Source organism: Sciurus vulgaris (genome assembly GCF_902686455.1).
Source record: "Sciurus vulgaris genome assembly, chromosome: 6".
In the NCBI taxonomy this organism is placed as follows: domain Eukaryota; kingdom Metazoa; phylum Chordata; class Mammalia; order Rodentia; family Sciuridae; genus Sciurus; species Sciurus vulgaris.
Genome location: NC_136466.1, coordinates 134,478,307 through 134,490,938, shown reverse-complemented (window position 1 = coordinate 134,490,938; position 12,632 = coordinate 134,478,307). Strand labels below are relative to the sequence as shown.

Below are 12,632 nucleotides of genomic sequence, written 5' to 3'. Positions count from 1 at the left end.
ACAGCTTCTGGGATGGATATCTCATCCTTTGTTATGTGGGAGTATTTTTAGTGAACTGCTTTCCCTTTACTGTGTGCCCTGGGTTGGGGGTATATCTCAATGTCAGAGGACTCACTCAGTGTGTTCCCTGAACTATGGTCAATCCCTCACATCACTTTCTGTGTAACTGTTCTCCAGCTGTTTCTGATTTCAGACTGCAGAGGAATTGGAACTTGCAGCCTATGTCAACTCTACCATCCTATTCTCTCCTAGACAGTATTCAGAAGAACATTGAATTAAAATTTTTGTCAGTATAAAATAGTGCATTTGATTTATAATAAACTAAAGTTTCAATTTAAACTCTTCTTGGTTGAGATTTGGATTGTTAATCTTGGTAATCTTTATTGTTACATATTTGCAAGGAATTTCCATCTAGGGAGAAAACAGAAATAATGGATTCTGTCCACTTAATCCAATGCACATTGAATAAAGTAGCTTCCATTTAAATATTTTCTCTCACATCAAACTTTACCTCTCCCTCATTGAATATACGCACCAATACTAGTTTTTATTGAGATGTTTACAAAATGTTGCTTTAAAAACCTCAGAACATTTATCAGCCCACTGTCCACCACTATAAGAGGAAGTGCTTCCTTAAGTTGCTTATTTCTCTTCTTATTGACTTATGAATCTGTTACCAGTATTAACTTATGGGTTTCCCATTTTTCCAAGTAGGTTAGAATCTTACTCTTATTTATTTTGATGTTTAAGTGGCTTTATTTTATACACATTAATATCATGTGTCTTATATATTCTTGTCACTCTTTCATGTGTATTTTGTTTTGTGTTCTGCCTTATTTCTTACCTAATGCAAGAATGATAAATTCTCTCTGTCCCTCTCTCTGTTTCTCTCTCTTGTAGTGCTGGGGACTGAACCCAGGGCCTTGTGCATGGTAGGCAAGTGCTCCACTACTGAGCCATATATACCCTCAGCTTTTCCTTTCTTTTTTTTAATTTAAATTGTTATTACACTTAGATGAACTTTACCTTTCCTCAGTCTGTTATATTTTTCATACTGCTTCTATAACTATCCATTAACCTAAGGGATTATTTATTATTATTTAGATTATTATTTATCCCCATCGTAGAAGAAAATGTTAAATGTTCTCTCATAAAATCAAGTACTATTGGAATTTACATTTATCATATCTTTTCTGTTCCCAAGTTCATGACCATTAATAGGCTTAGGAGTACATTTTGGTTATTGCAATGTAAAGCATTTTCTTTCTAAGTCTATTTTTATATTCAGGCTTAAACTTCATGTTAAAAGATATTTATGTTCAGATTTGAGGTTTAGTAGAATACCTACCATTTAATGAGTGGACACTTTGATGCTTGGAGAATATATATATTTTTTTGTTTGTTTGTTTGAGATTGGTTCTTTCTATTTGCCCAGATTGGAGAGCTTAAGTGATCCTCTTACCCCAGCCTCCTGAGTGACTGGGACCACAGGCATGTGCCCTGTGCCCAACTTTTTAAAAAAAGTTTTATTTCCACTGCAAAAATTTTAAAATTTTAGATATCTCAATGAAAGCATTTTAGAAATGCTTTTTTTCTGGAGCAATTTGAAAAAAAAAAATCTGTGGTAATGCTAAATATAGCATATATTGCCACATGAAGGGTGCACGTAAGTTGTGAATATTTTGCTTCATTTCAGTTGTCAGAAGTGATTGAAAAATATCATTTGGTATGGGTGATGACAGGTTAACAATGTCTAATTTAAAAAACGTAATCTTGTTTCTGGAGAACTAAAAACATTTTTTTTTTTTTTTTAAATCTGTGCATTCCCCAAAATGATAGGACAATTTATAGCAGGAACCTCTAGCCAATCAGAGACTGAAAGCTGTCAGAACATGACAAGGCAAATTCTAACTACATCCCATCAGGTTATTTCTGTATGTTATAGCCTTTGAGTGTGTGCTTATGTAACTATAACCCACACATATGGGATGGGACATTCTGTACCACATTTATTCTGGGATTCTGTCTGGTTCTAGAACCTTTTTCTTGCTTAAGTGAACTTTGTAAGTTTCACTGGTCTGAGTTTTTCTTTTAAAAGGTTCAAACACTAGTAGCTAATTACTTAATCAATTGTGCTTACATAATGAAACTTCCATAAAAACCCCAAAACTTAAAGGTTCAGAGAGCTTCCAGGTTGTTGAATACACTGAGGTCTTGGGAAAGTGGCACATGGAATTTCCATTATTCCTTTCCTGCAAACCGCTCTCTGCACCTCTATCATTTGACTGTTCCCAACTGTGTCCTGTATAATAATTTGGCAAAAATAAGAGTTAGATGAGTTTTGTGAGCTGCTCCAACAAATTATCAAAACTAGGGAGGGTCTGATTAGTTAGAAGTATTGGTAGAAATCTGGAACTTATAAGCACATCTGAAGTAGCAGCACTCTTGTGAGATGGGCACAAAAAAAAAAAGTGTGGAGCTTGATACTCAAAATTGAATTAGGTGATAGGACCCCCAGCCTATGTCTGGAGAGAACTGGTTTTTGGTATGCAGAAAGCCTACACATTTGGTATCAGATATTGTGAGTAGAAACACTATCAGACCATCCCTATATATTTTTTTTGAATTGAATTCCTCAGAGTTTAAGGGATGCTTGTAAATGTTTTGCTTTGTAATGGATAGTGTCAGACTAAGAGGCATTTTTCTTCTCTGCATATTCATCTATTCATGTCTTTAATGATTTTTAAAATTTTATTGCTTGTAGCATTATTTAAACTATTTGGAACTCTATTATTTTCAAAGAACATTATACATTGTATTCTTTAAACAGAACACTCTTCCTATCACATTATTTAACCCATTCTAGCACAAATAAATAGGTCTTTCTCAATTCTTTTCTACAAAGAGTTCCATATTCTTTGGCATGATGTGGACTCATTATAATAGCTATTTAATATACTTTGGGAAAACTGAGATAGAGTAACTTACCTGAGATCAACCACCTAGTTAACCTGAACTGTTAACAAAAGTATCTCTTAAATTGGAGGACTATGCTGACTATATTTTTATAGTAGTTAAGAGTTCAGGCTCTTGATGCTGAAAGACCCAGGTTTGTATTGTACTCCTAAACACGTCCTATTACATATCAACTAAACAAACAGACACCCCTAAGTTTGAATCCCATCTTCACTACTTACTAAAAAAAGAGTCATATACCTACACAGCACATCTTGAAGAGTATTAGCCATTATTCCAAAACATATGTCAGTAGTCTCTTTTGATTTGGACACATGGGAGCATAGCTCTAAAACCCAGTTTATTTAACTGAGTTTGTGTCATCTGCCTAAATTCTAATTCTAGACGGAGATTGCTAAAGATTGTTGGAGATGGGATAATATGTGAGAAATCACTTTATAAACCATATCATAATATAAAAGTATCAAGTGTTAATTTATTTCAAATGGTAAATTATTTTTTTCCACTATAAAAACTATACAACCTTGTGTTGGGGATGTGACTCAGAGTGTTTGTGTAACATGTGCAAGTCCGTGAATTTGATCCCCAATGCTGCAAAAAGAAACAAATAAAAACTATACATCCTCATAGAATACTTGAAAAAAAAAACATATAAAAAGAGAAAAAGAAAAGTGATTACTTATTGTACTTTTGCCTAGAGATAATTGTTATCTTTTCATTATAGCACTAGTTTGTTTTTCTTAAAACATGAATTGGTTATTTTATAACATTCAGTGATCACGGATGGAAAATTATATAGAAAGGAGTTTGATAAGAGGGAATGTCTTGATGTCTATTTCCCACCAATTATAAGTTCCCCAATAATTCAAGCTCTTTCTCATCAAATTTTAAGATGTGTAAAACCATTAGTTATTTATCTGTGCAAAATAAGTGGCCATTGTATAGTTCTTCTCAGGTCTTCTTTTGGGAAAGGGGTCAATTCCTATGCTCTTTAATCTCTTTCCAACAGGGCCTCCCTGTGTTAAGAGCAGGGAGACCTGGCTTGGTAGCAGCTCATATGAAAAATGTCAGGGCATCTTAAGTGACTGAAAGTTTTGTGTGAACCAGCAATGTGTTGTGGCAGCAGACTTAGGCTTCACCAGTGAAAAATTTTGGATGTGATTTTCTTGCTGTGCCTTGATGCATCTTTATTATGTACCGCATATTATATGCACTTTGGGGTTCTGAGGTTTAAGGTGGACATTGACATTTGTCAAACAGGTGACTAAGATAGTAGTGGATAAGGAAATCCTGTCATTCATCAAGCAGTTGAAAGAACTGAGGCTATTGTGCTTGTTAGGCATCCTAGAGACAGTTGAGGAATCCTACTGTGAAGGTGGGAGTAGATTCATTATGGTTCCACATGGCAAAACTGTAGACCTTGGAAAAAATGACGTGGGGTTTCTCTTTGGCTTGATATATGTTTTTGTGCACACATACAAACACTCATGTAATTTATTTTCCTTTGGTTTAATATAAATGAATACATATGTATGAATGAATATATACATGTATGTGTATACGTACACATACACATCTATTCATATAGTCTAGCCAATCAGAGACTGAAAGCTGTCAGAACATGACAAGGCAAATGCTAACTACATCCCATCAGGTTATTTCTGTATGTTATAGCCGTTGTGTGTATTGTCTAGTATTGGACTAGACCTTAGAAGGGAGTGTCTAGTCACTGAAGGGAGCAAATTTCTAATCATTATATTTAACCTGAGTTGGATGGATCCCAACTAAGTAATAACATAAAATGCATTTATTGAATTTAATCATTCATTCACTTCTTTTTTGGGGGGTGGGATGATGGGGATTGAACTCAGGGGCACTTGACCACTGAGCCACATTCCTAGCCCTCTTTTGTATTTTATTTAGAGACAGGGTCTCACTGAGTTGCTTAACACCTTGTTTATGCTGAGGCTGGCTCTGAACTTGCAATTCTCCTGCCTCAGGCTCCTGAGCTGCTGGGATTACAGGCGTGCTCCACCGTGCCTGGCTTCGTTCACTTCTTTAATGCTGAAAAACATGTATACTTTAGAGTTAGACTCTGTTTAGCTTATCCAAATTTTGTTGGTAATGTCCAAAGCATCATAATCAGGAGCCAGTCAAACATATGTTGTCTTCCTCCATGAGTCCTGATCAGGATGTTCACCTTGACCACATCAAGTGTCTTAGAGCTTCTTCACAGTCTTTTTGACTTGGTACTTGCTTGACCTTGACATCCACAATCAGCATGAATATGTCGTTGTCTTCTATCTTCTTCATGGTCCACTTAGTGGTCAGGGGGATCTTGTGAAGGTGTAGTGGTCATGCTTGTTTCTCCTGTGGGTGTTTTTCTGAGGGTATTTGGTCTGCCTCTGGAACCTCAGTGTCTTGGGATGCCAGAAGTGGGTGACATCTGCTTTCCTTGTGACTGTGGACACCTTTCAACACTACCTTCTTGACCTTCAGAGTCTTTGCTTTGGTTTTGACTTTGGCTCTGGGATGGACATGAACTTCCTTCTTCGCTTTCAGCACCATCTTGGTGAAAAGCTCATTCACTTACTTTTCATGGAGACCTTCCTATGTGCCAGGCACCATGCCCAGTGCTGAGAGATAAATCAGAGGGTAAGAGGTTGAATTAAGAAACTTTAAAGATCCCATTTTATCTGTGGTTGAAAGAAATTCCTTGATGTTTCTGTTTTCTTTGCCTTAAATGTGGAGATCTGATTGTGTGTTATCCATTTTCTTTTAAACATTCCATTGTGTTACTATAATATTTCCTCTGTGATATAGAGTAATGCTTTATATCATTCTCTGAAAGATTGTGGGCCTTTAACATCATGTTTGTGCAATATTTTATTTTCCTACCTTTGAGCTTAAAGGTTAAAGTTGAATGTGGAGTCTGTTTTTGATGGAATAATATTGATTTTTTTCATTGGAAATATTTAATTCCAGGTTGACTTAGCATGTTTTTAAAGATTCAGGATTTATTGCTAGGTGCAGTGGTGCATGCCTGTAAATTGCACTACTTGGGAGATTGAGGCAGGAGGATTGGAAGTTTGAGGCCAGCCTGGGAAATTTAGGGAGACTATCTCAAAATAAAAAGACTAGGGCTATATCTCAGTGGTAGAGCACCACTGGCTTCAATCCTCAGCATTGCAGGAAAATTAAAAAAGTTTCAGAATTTATCCAAAAGTATCATAAGAGAACATAATGTTTTTAAATGTAACAGGATATTATTTATTAATATTGTTTGAAGTTCATTGTACATAAAATATATATGAAGGAGTCAGACTCCAGTTACACCCTTATTTTTATGAGGGAAGTTATAGTTTGTGTATACTATGACCATGAATCTTTAACTTCAGTTTTGTAGATTGATCATCTATCTGAGCAAATTCTACTTCTGCCTGAAGAGATCAGATAGTACCAAGAGAATGCAGAGGTGCCAAGAACAAAGTGTACAGATTTAGAGGTGATATTGGTCTCTGTACATTTTGGCTATCAAGTAAGGCCAGCTGTTCATTTGTTTCTTGTCTAGGTTTGGAATTCACCCAGTTGCAGGCCGAATGCCTGGTCAGCTTAATGTGCTGCTGGCTGAGGCTGGGGTGCCATATGATATTGTGTTGGAAATGGATGAGATCAACCATGATTTCCCAGGTAAGTGACGGGGATGATGAGGATGTTTAAATATTCATAATGTGAATAAAGTGGTGCCAGACTTAGAATATCAGATATGTAGTCAAAATTAAATAAACTGAAAGTATTGAATAAGGCACGTAAGCAGCATGGTTTAATTTTGCTCCTCTGTGAAGAGCTGGAGGTTGGCGCAAATCCTGAGGTTTAATGCACAGGTGAATCTGAGGTCTGGGCAGACATGTCTCTTGAATCCAGGTCCTGACTCTCAGTAGCTTGTGGCCTTGAACTAGCTGATTCTTGCCAGTGTCTGGGGTTACACTGGTTCTTTTCTTTTTTTGAAGTACTAGGACTTCATGAGATAAGGTGCTGTACTTCATAGCTGTCATTTGTAGATGTTGAATGGTGATGACATTTGGCCCAAGATGGTGTTTGTTAAAGTTAGACCAGTTCCTTCTGGCAAGTATTCACTGTAAACTTAAAAAACACTGTTTATTTGGAAAAAAAAAATGAAATCGTGTGTATGTCTAGATGCACGTGGCATTTCTGGCAACATCCTAAAATATAGTTTAAATTATAATCCTTAAAGAGAGAATCTAGGCCATTTTAATTTTATGCCCCTTTTAAAATTTCCCTGTTGCTAAATTATGTGTAAAACCAGCCAGTTCCAGGAATTATGGAAACAGCTTTAATATGGTACAGACTTTTAGACCATTGTCTTTTAGACATTAGATTGCATCTTAATTGGTCATTTTAAAAGTTGAAAATGGATGCAGATCTTATAAAATCATATTACTAGCAAGATCATTTTGGGATTAAAAATTATAAAGTCAGATTAGGCAGATCCATTGGGTGGGGTAAGTGTAATAAAGCAGGCTCTAGTCAGGAGGCAAGTTTCAATGCAGGACCTATTACTGCTTTTTAGCTGTGCAACATTGTCTAAGTTGGCTGATTTCTCTGATAAAGTCATTTGTGTAGTGCTTGCCATGAGTGAGCTTCCTAAAAATATCAGCTTTTGCTATTATTATTTTGAATTCAGATCACTATAATTTACCTGACCTCTTTTATTTTTTATATTTTCTGTTTTTTCTTTTTTCATATAGACACTGATTTGGTTCTTGTAATTGGAGCTAATGACACTGTTAATTCAGCAGCTCAGGAAGACCCCAACTCTATTATTGCAGGCATGCCAGTCCTTGAGGTCTGGAAATCAAAGCAGGTAAAGTTTCAGACTTGTATTTCATCCTGATGATCAAAGGTCACTTAAAATATGCACATAGGACTTTCTTTGGTCATGTGATGAGAAATAATGATGCCTTTTAGGAGGCCCAGGATTAAGTACATGTTTAGAGTCTGATTCTCTGTGTCCAGCTTCTGTCTATGTTCTGGCCATGAGAGAACCTGAGAGAAAGCCTCATCATGAATAGAACCAGATGAGATTATGTGGACAGATTAACAAAATCCGTAACCACAGCTGAAAAAAGAGCTATGAGCTTTTGGAATGAGTCTGGCCAGTTTCCAGATGGAGTCCAGTGAAGCAGATGGCTTCCCTCTGGGACAGTGAGTCAGCATCATCGCCTTCATATACCAAGACAAGCACATTTTTTTAATTTAATTTTTTTTTGAAAGGGAATTTGTAAGTTGTTATGGAGTGTCTAGCAGAAAGGTGATTTAGAAAGCCAAACAATAACATGGCGTAAGAGAGCAAGCTTTGCACATGCACATTATTTCTGAGGAAAGCTGATTGCTAGATTCTGGAAAACTCAGAGGCTTGTAAATTTTCTTCTGTCCAGCAGAGGGTATATCTCTTTATTACTCCTGAGTCACATCTGCATTTTAAGAATTATAGCATAATGCACATTTTTTTCTTTTAATTTTGTTTCTTTTTGTTGTAAATATATGAGCTTAAAACAGTATTTGAGATTAGTGTGTGGACAAAAAATATACTTGTTCATGTGTATATAAAATATTAGTGCATCAGTTTCAGCAATATTTGAGTTTGCAGAATGCATTACTTCACTAATGTCATGCAGTGCATGAATACATTTTCACTGTCTGCATTTCATTAATAACTGATGAGACATTCATTAGGACAGTATCCATAATGCATGTCATTAGAAATATCTGTAGCACATCAATACTGTGGATTGACTTACCACTTTCATTGTGATTTTTAGGAGCATTCTGTTAGTGATTAGTTCTGTCCTTGAGAGATGCTGGATTGCTTTTTGGGATTTTTTTTTTTCCCAGAACTTTCTGATATCCTTTAATAGAAAAGAATCATACCATTTCACCACTCAACCTCATTTATTTTTAGAATTTGTAGTAGGTGTTTATGAACTAAGTTCATTCTCTTTAGCTTATTCATAGAAAGATAAATAAACTAAATGCTGTTTTTCAATCTAGAAAATGTTATTCATAATCATTATAGAGAAAAACAAAGAAGAAAGTCACTGTAATCATTTCACTTAAACAACTGTTAACATGATCTTTTACCTAATTAACATAAGAATATGGCCACACATTAAACATTAACCTTGATACAAAGAAAAATACATTTAAGAGGGCGGGGTTGTCACTCAGTGGTAGAGCACTTGCCTAGCATGTGTGAGGTACTGGGTTCAATCTCCAGCACCACATAAAAAGAAATAAACAAAACAAAAGTATCGTGTCCCACCTACAACTTAAAAAATACATTTTAAAACACTCCTGATATATTTTAAAAGTCTCTGTATTAAAGACAGTAGTGGTACATGCCTTGAGTTAGGAAGAAGTCCTGGTATGCTGTTGCACAGTTTGGTAACATTTGACAATGTACTGTATATTTCAAAAAACTCAAAGGAAGGAATTTGAATGTTTTTGCAATAAATAGCACTGGAGAAGACAGATATATTTAGACTGACTTAATTATACAATGTATACATGTATTGAAATGTCACCTAATACCCTATTAAAGTGTGCAATTTCAATGTTTTCATGTAGCATATAAATAAAAAAGAAATGTAAAAATTATAAAAAATAACAACAGAAAGCAAAGTTAGGGAAGGGCACTGTTTGTGTGCCCAGCAGGACCTAAACAGGTCTGTTAAATACACTCTCTCATTTAACCCTTGTTTCTTAGGTCATTGTCATGAAGAGGTCTCTGGGTGTTGGCTACGCTGCAGTGGACAATCCAATCTTCTACAAACCCAACACGGCCATGCTTCTAGGTGATGCCAAGAAGACATGTGATGCGCTGCAGGCAAAAGTTAGAGAGTCCTACCAGAAGTAAATACGAAAGCTCAAGCTGGTGTCTGATGACGTCACTGTTTCAGTGTAGAAGTGGGCAGAAAGCATCAGTATATGTGGCTGATCCACATCTGTAGCAAAGCTCTTGGAAGAAAAGGAAGACTAAAAAAAGCCAAGAAAATAGAGGGACATTTTTCAAGAACAGGGATCCCTCAATTTTATAAAAAAGATTGAAAATTCTGAATGTTTATCTGTGCATACATTTTTGGGGTTATGAAGCAAAAGTATTTTATAAAAGGAGAAAGAACAACCTCATTTTAGATATAATTCTGTTGAATTTTTAAATTCCGCTTCTGTAACCAGAAATGTTTTCAGAAGTTGAATGTTTAGAATTTCAGGACTTACATTATGTTTGGGTCTAAAAAATACAACACAATATAAACATTGCAGATACCTGCATTTTTGTTTTCTCAACAGATGTGACTAATTTGAAACTTTTGTCAGTTCCTAAGCTGTCCCATTGCATTTTAACCATAATTTGAATTGATCTTATTAAATCTGTTTTAAGTTCTCAAACTTACTTCAGATTGTAGATTTTAATGGTATATTTTCTCACTTCTATTTTAATACATTAAAGGACTAGATAATCTTTCAGAGATGCTGGAAACAAATCATGTGCTTTCTATGGTCAATGAAACAACTTGAAATGAACATTGATAGTATTCTTGAAAACCCCATTTCCAATTGGAAATCTCTTTAATTTCAATCAGTTTAGTACTCTATTAAGTGCACTTGAGTGGAATTCAGCTATTTGACAAATAAAATGAATTTATCATGTTTGCAAGTGATGCAGCAATTCTCTGGTGACGAAAGGCTAACACTGAATAGCTCTGTCTACTACTAACTTTGGGGGAAGACTCACTACTAGGAAATAGATGAAATTAATCTATCTTAACTAATAAGAATGGATTTTTTTTCAAACCAGTGAGTTTTGAGATCTCATATAGTTGATGACATTTGAGATGAATGGTGATACTTTTTTCAAAGCTATTTTTTTGTTTTTCTGAGCACCTGTAAAGATCATGACTTTATAGAAGTCTGGATTTTCTTTGTGACTTTGGTACTGTGCCCAAAGTTCTAATGTAGGTGAATGTGTGGATCACAATTAGAACATGTTTCTTTAAATAATCAAATTGGTACTAAATTTCTCAAAATAGTTATTAACCTATAAAAATCTATCTCTGAGATGAAATAACTGGTGCAAAATGTTAATTGTTTTATTCATATTTACCAAGTTTACACTGTATAGTATAGGTTGGTTTGGTAATCGGTTTGTTTTGCTATGCTGATGTGTGTGTGTGTGTGTGTATGTGTGCATGTGTGTGCATGTGTGTGTTAAAGCAAGAAAAACTCCTTTTAAATTTGTAAGTAATAAACATAATTTGTTGATGGATTTGAGGTCGTTAGTAACCTCAGGACTGATGTTTATGAAATTTCTATTAGAAGAAATTAAACAGCATATATTTATGTCCTTCTCTTAAAGTAGTTGTAGGTATAGCTAGAAAATAGTATCTTAGAGTTTTTAAAAAAAAGATAGTTCCTGCATTTAATTTAAATTGAAAACAATCATGCTTGGATTTATTAACTTATGTTTGTCATTTATAGTAAACTTACATATATATCATTTTTATATTAACTAATTCCTTGATACCTGCCAATCCTTAGATATTCAGTTTTACTAACTGAATTGAAAATTTATGTTCCAGTTGATTTTATTTAACTTTATTGGTGAGAATATTTTAAGGATAATTTCTGAAAATTTTTAGATTATTACTACTCTGAAAGGTTTATTGTCTTATTATGTTATAGTCTAAAAGTAAAAAAAAAAAAAAAATTCACACACATGTATCTACCTGCCTATTTGCTTACTTACCTCTGACCTACCTGGACAGTTTTCTTTTATAGAATCTCTTTATCATTTTATAGACTCTTTTTTCCTAAGGATTAAAATCAGGAGAACAGATCTCACCATACAGTAGACTTCCTTTACTTAGAAATATCACTTAAGTGTTTGTTCATGAATCTGGAAAGTAGACTTTGGCTTTTCTGATTCTACCCTTGACCCTAACTTTTAGATTTTCTGTATTTTGTCATCCAACATAAATATGGAACATATTATGTAACAGTGAGTTTTAGGGCTTAGTTCAACTTATTTGAGCCTTATTCTGTATAATTAATAACTCATAACCCATATGTTTACTTAAGTTAGAGGCAACTTTTCTAGTTCCTAAGGTGTAAGTCTTGAGAGTTAGGGCATCTTCGTGCTGGCCGGTTGGATGATTCTTGCATAGCTAGGGAGAATGGTGTAAAGGTCTGATTTATAGCTCTTGCCAGTTTTTGAGAGTCTTTGCCAACAAATATTGTCTGGTCAGAATAGTAAAACAAACAAACAAATAAAAACAAACCAAACACACTCTACCCATCCCCCCCCATAAAAACCCAAACCAAATCCTTCCACTCCAGTGGCAGCAGTTTGCACAATCCAGCTGCTCTTTAGATTCTCAAAGGAAAAAAAAATTAAGCTAATTAACAGGGAGTAAACAAAACTTTTCAAAGTGAAGCTTTTAAAGTGTTCAGTAAAGCAGCAGAAATGGTCACATATGAATTTCAAAGTACTCAAGATTCCTCTTAGAAGTTACAAGTTGGACTAAGGAACTGCTTTTTTTCACTAATAAGTTGTTATGGACATTTGACATCCTGAA

At 34.9% G+C, this 12,632-nt stretch overlaps 1 protein-coding gene across 9 annotated transcripts in view; it reads left to right on the top strand.

The window, feature by feature from the left end:
• Nucleotides 1-10,506, top strand: part of NNT (nicotinamide nucleotide transhydrogenase) — a 101,481-nt gene extending 90,975 nt beyond the window's left edge. For 8 of the 9 annotated variants that reach the window (XM_079145055.1, XM_079145056.1, XM_079145054.1 and 5 more), the window contains 3 exons: nucleotides 6,548-6,666; nucleotides 7,746-7,861; nucleotides 9,764-10,506. In XM_079145055.1, coding sequence (XP_079001181.1) covers nucleotides 6,548-6,666; nucleotides 7,746-7,861; nucleotides 9,764-9,913 — 385 coding nt within the window. In that variant the 3' untranslated portion in view covers nucleotides 9,914-10,506. Of the gene's footprint in view, nucleotides 1-6,547; nucleotides 6,667-7,745; nucleotides 7,862-9,763 lie in introns of those variants that run through there. The other variant, XR_013764678.1, reaches the window with a different exon arrangement.
• Nucleotides 10,507-12,632: the final 2,126 nt, after the last annotated feature.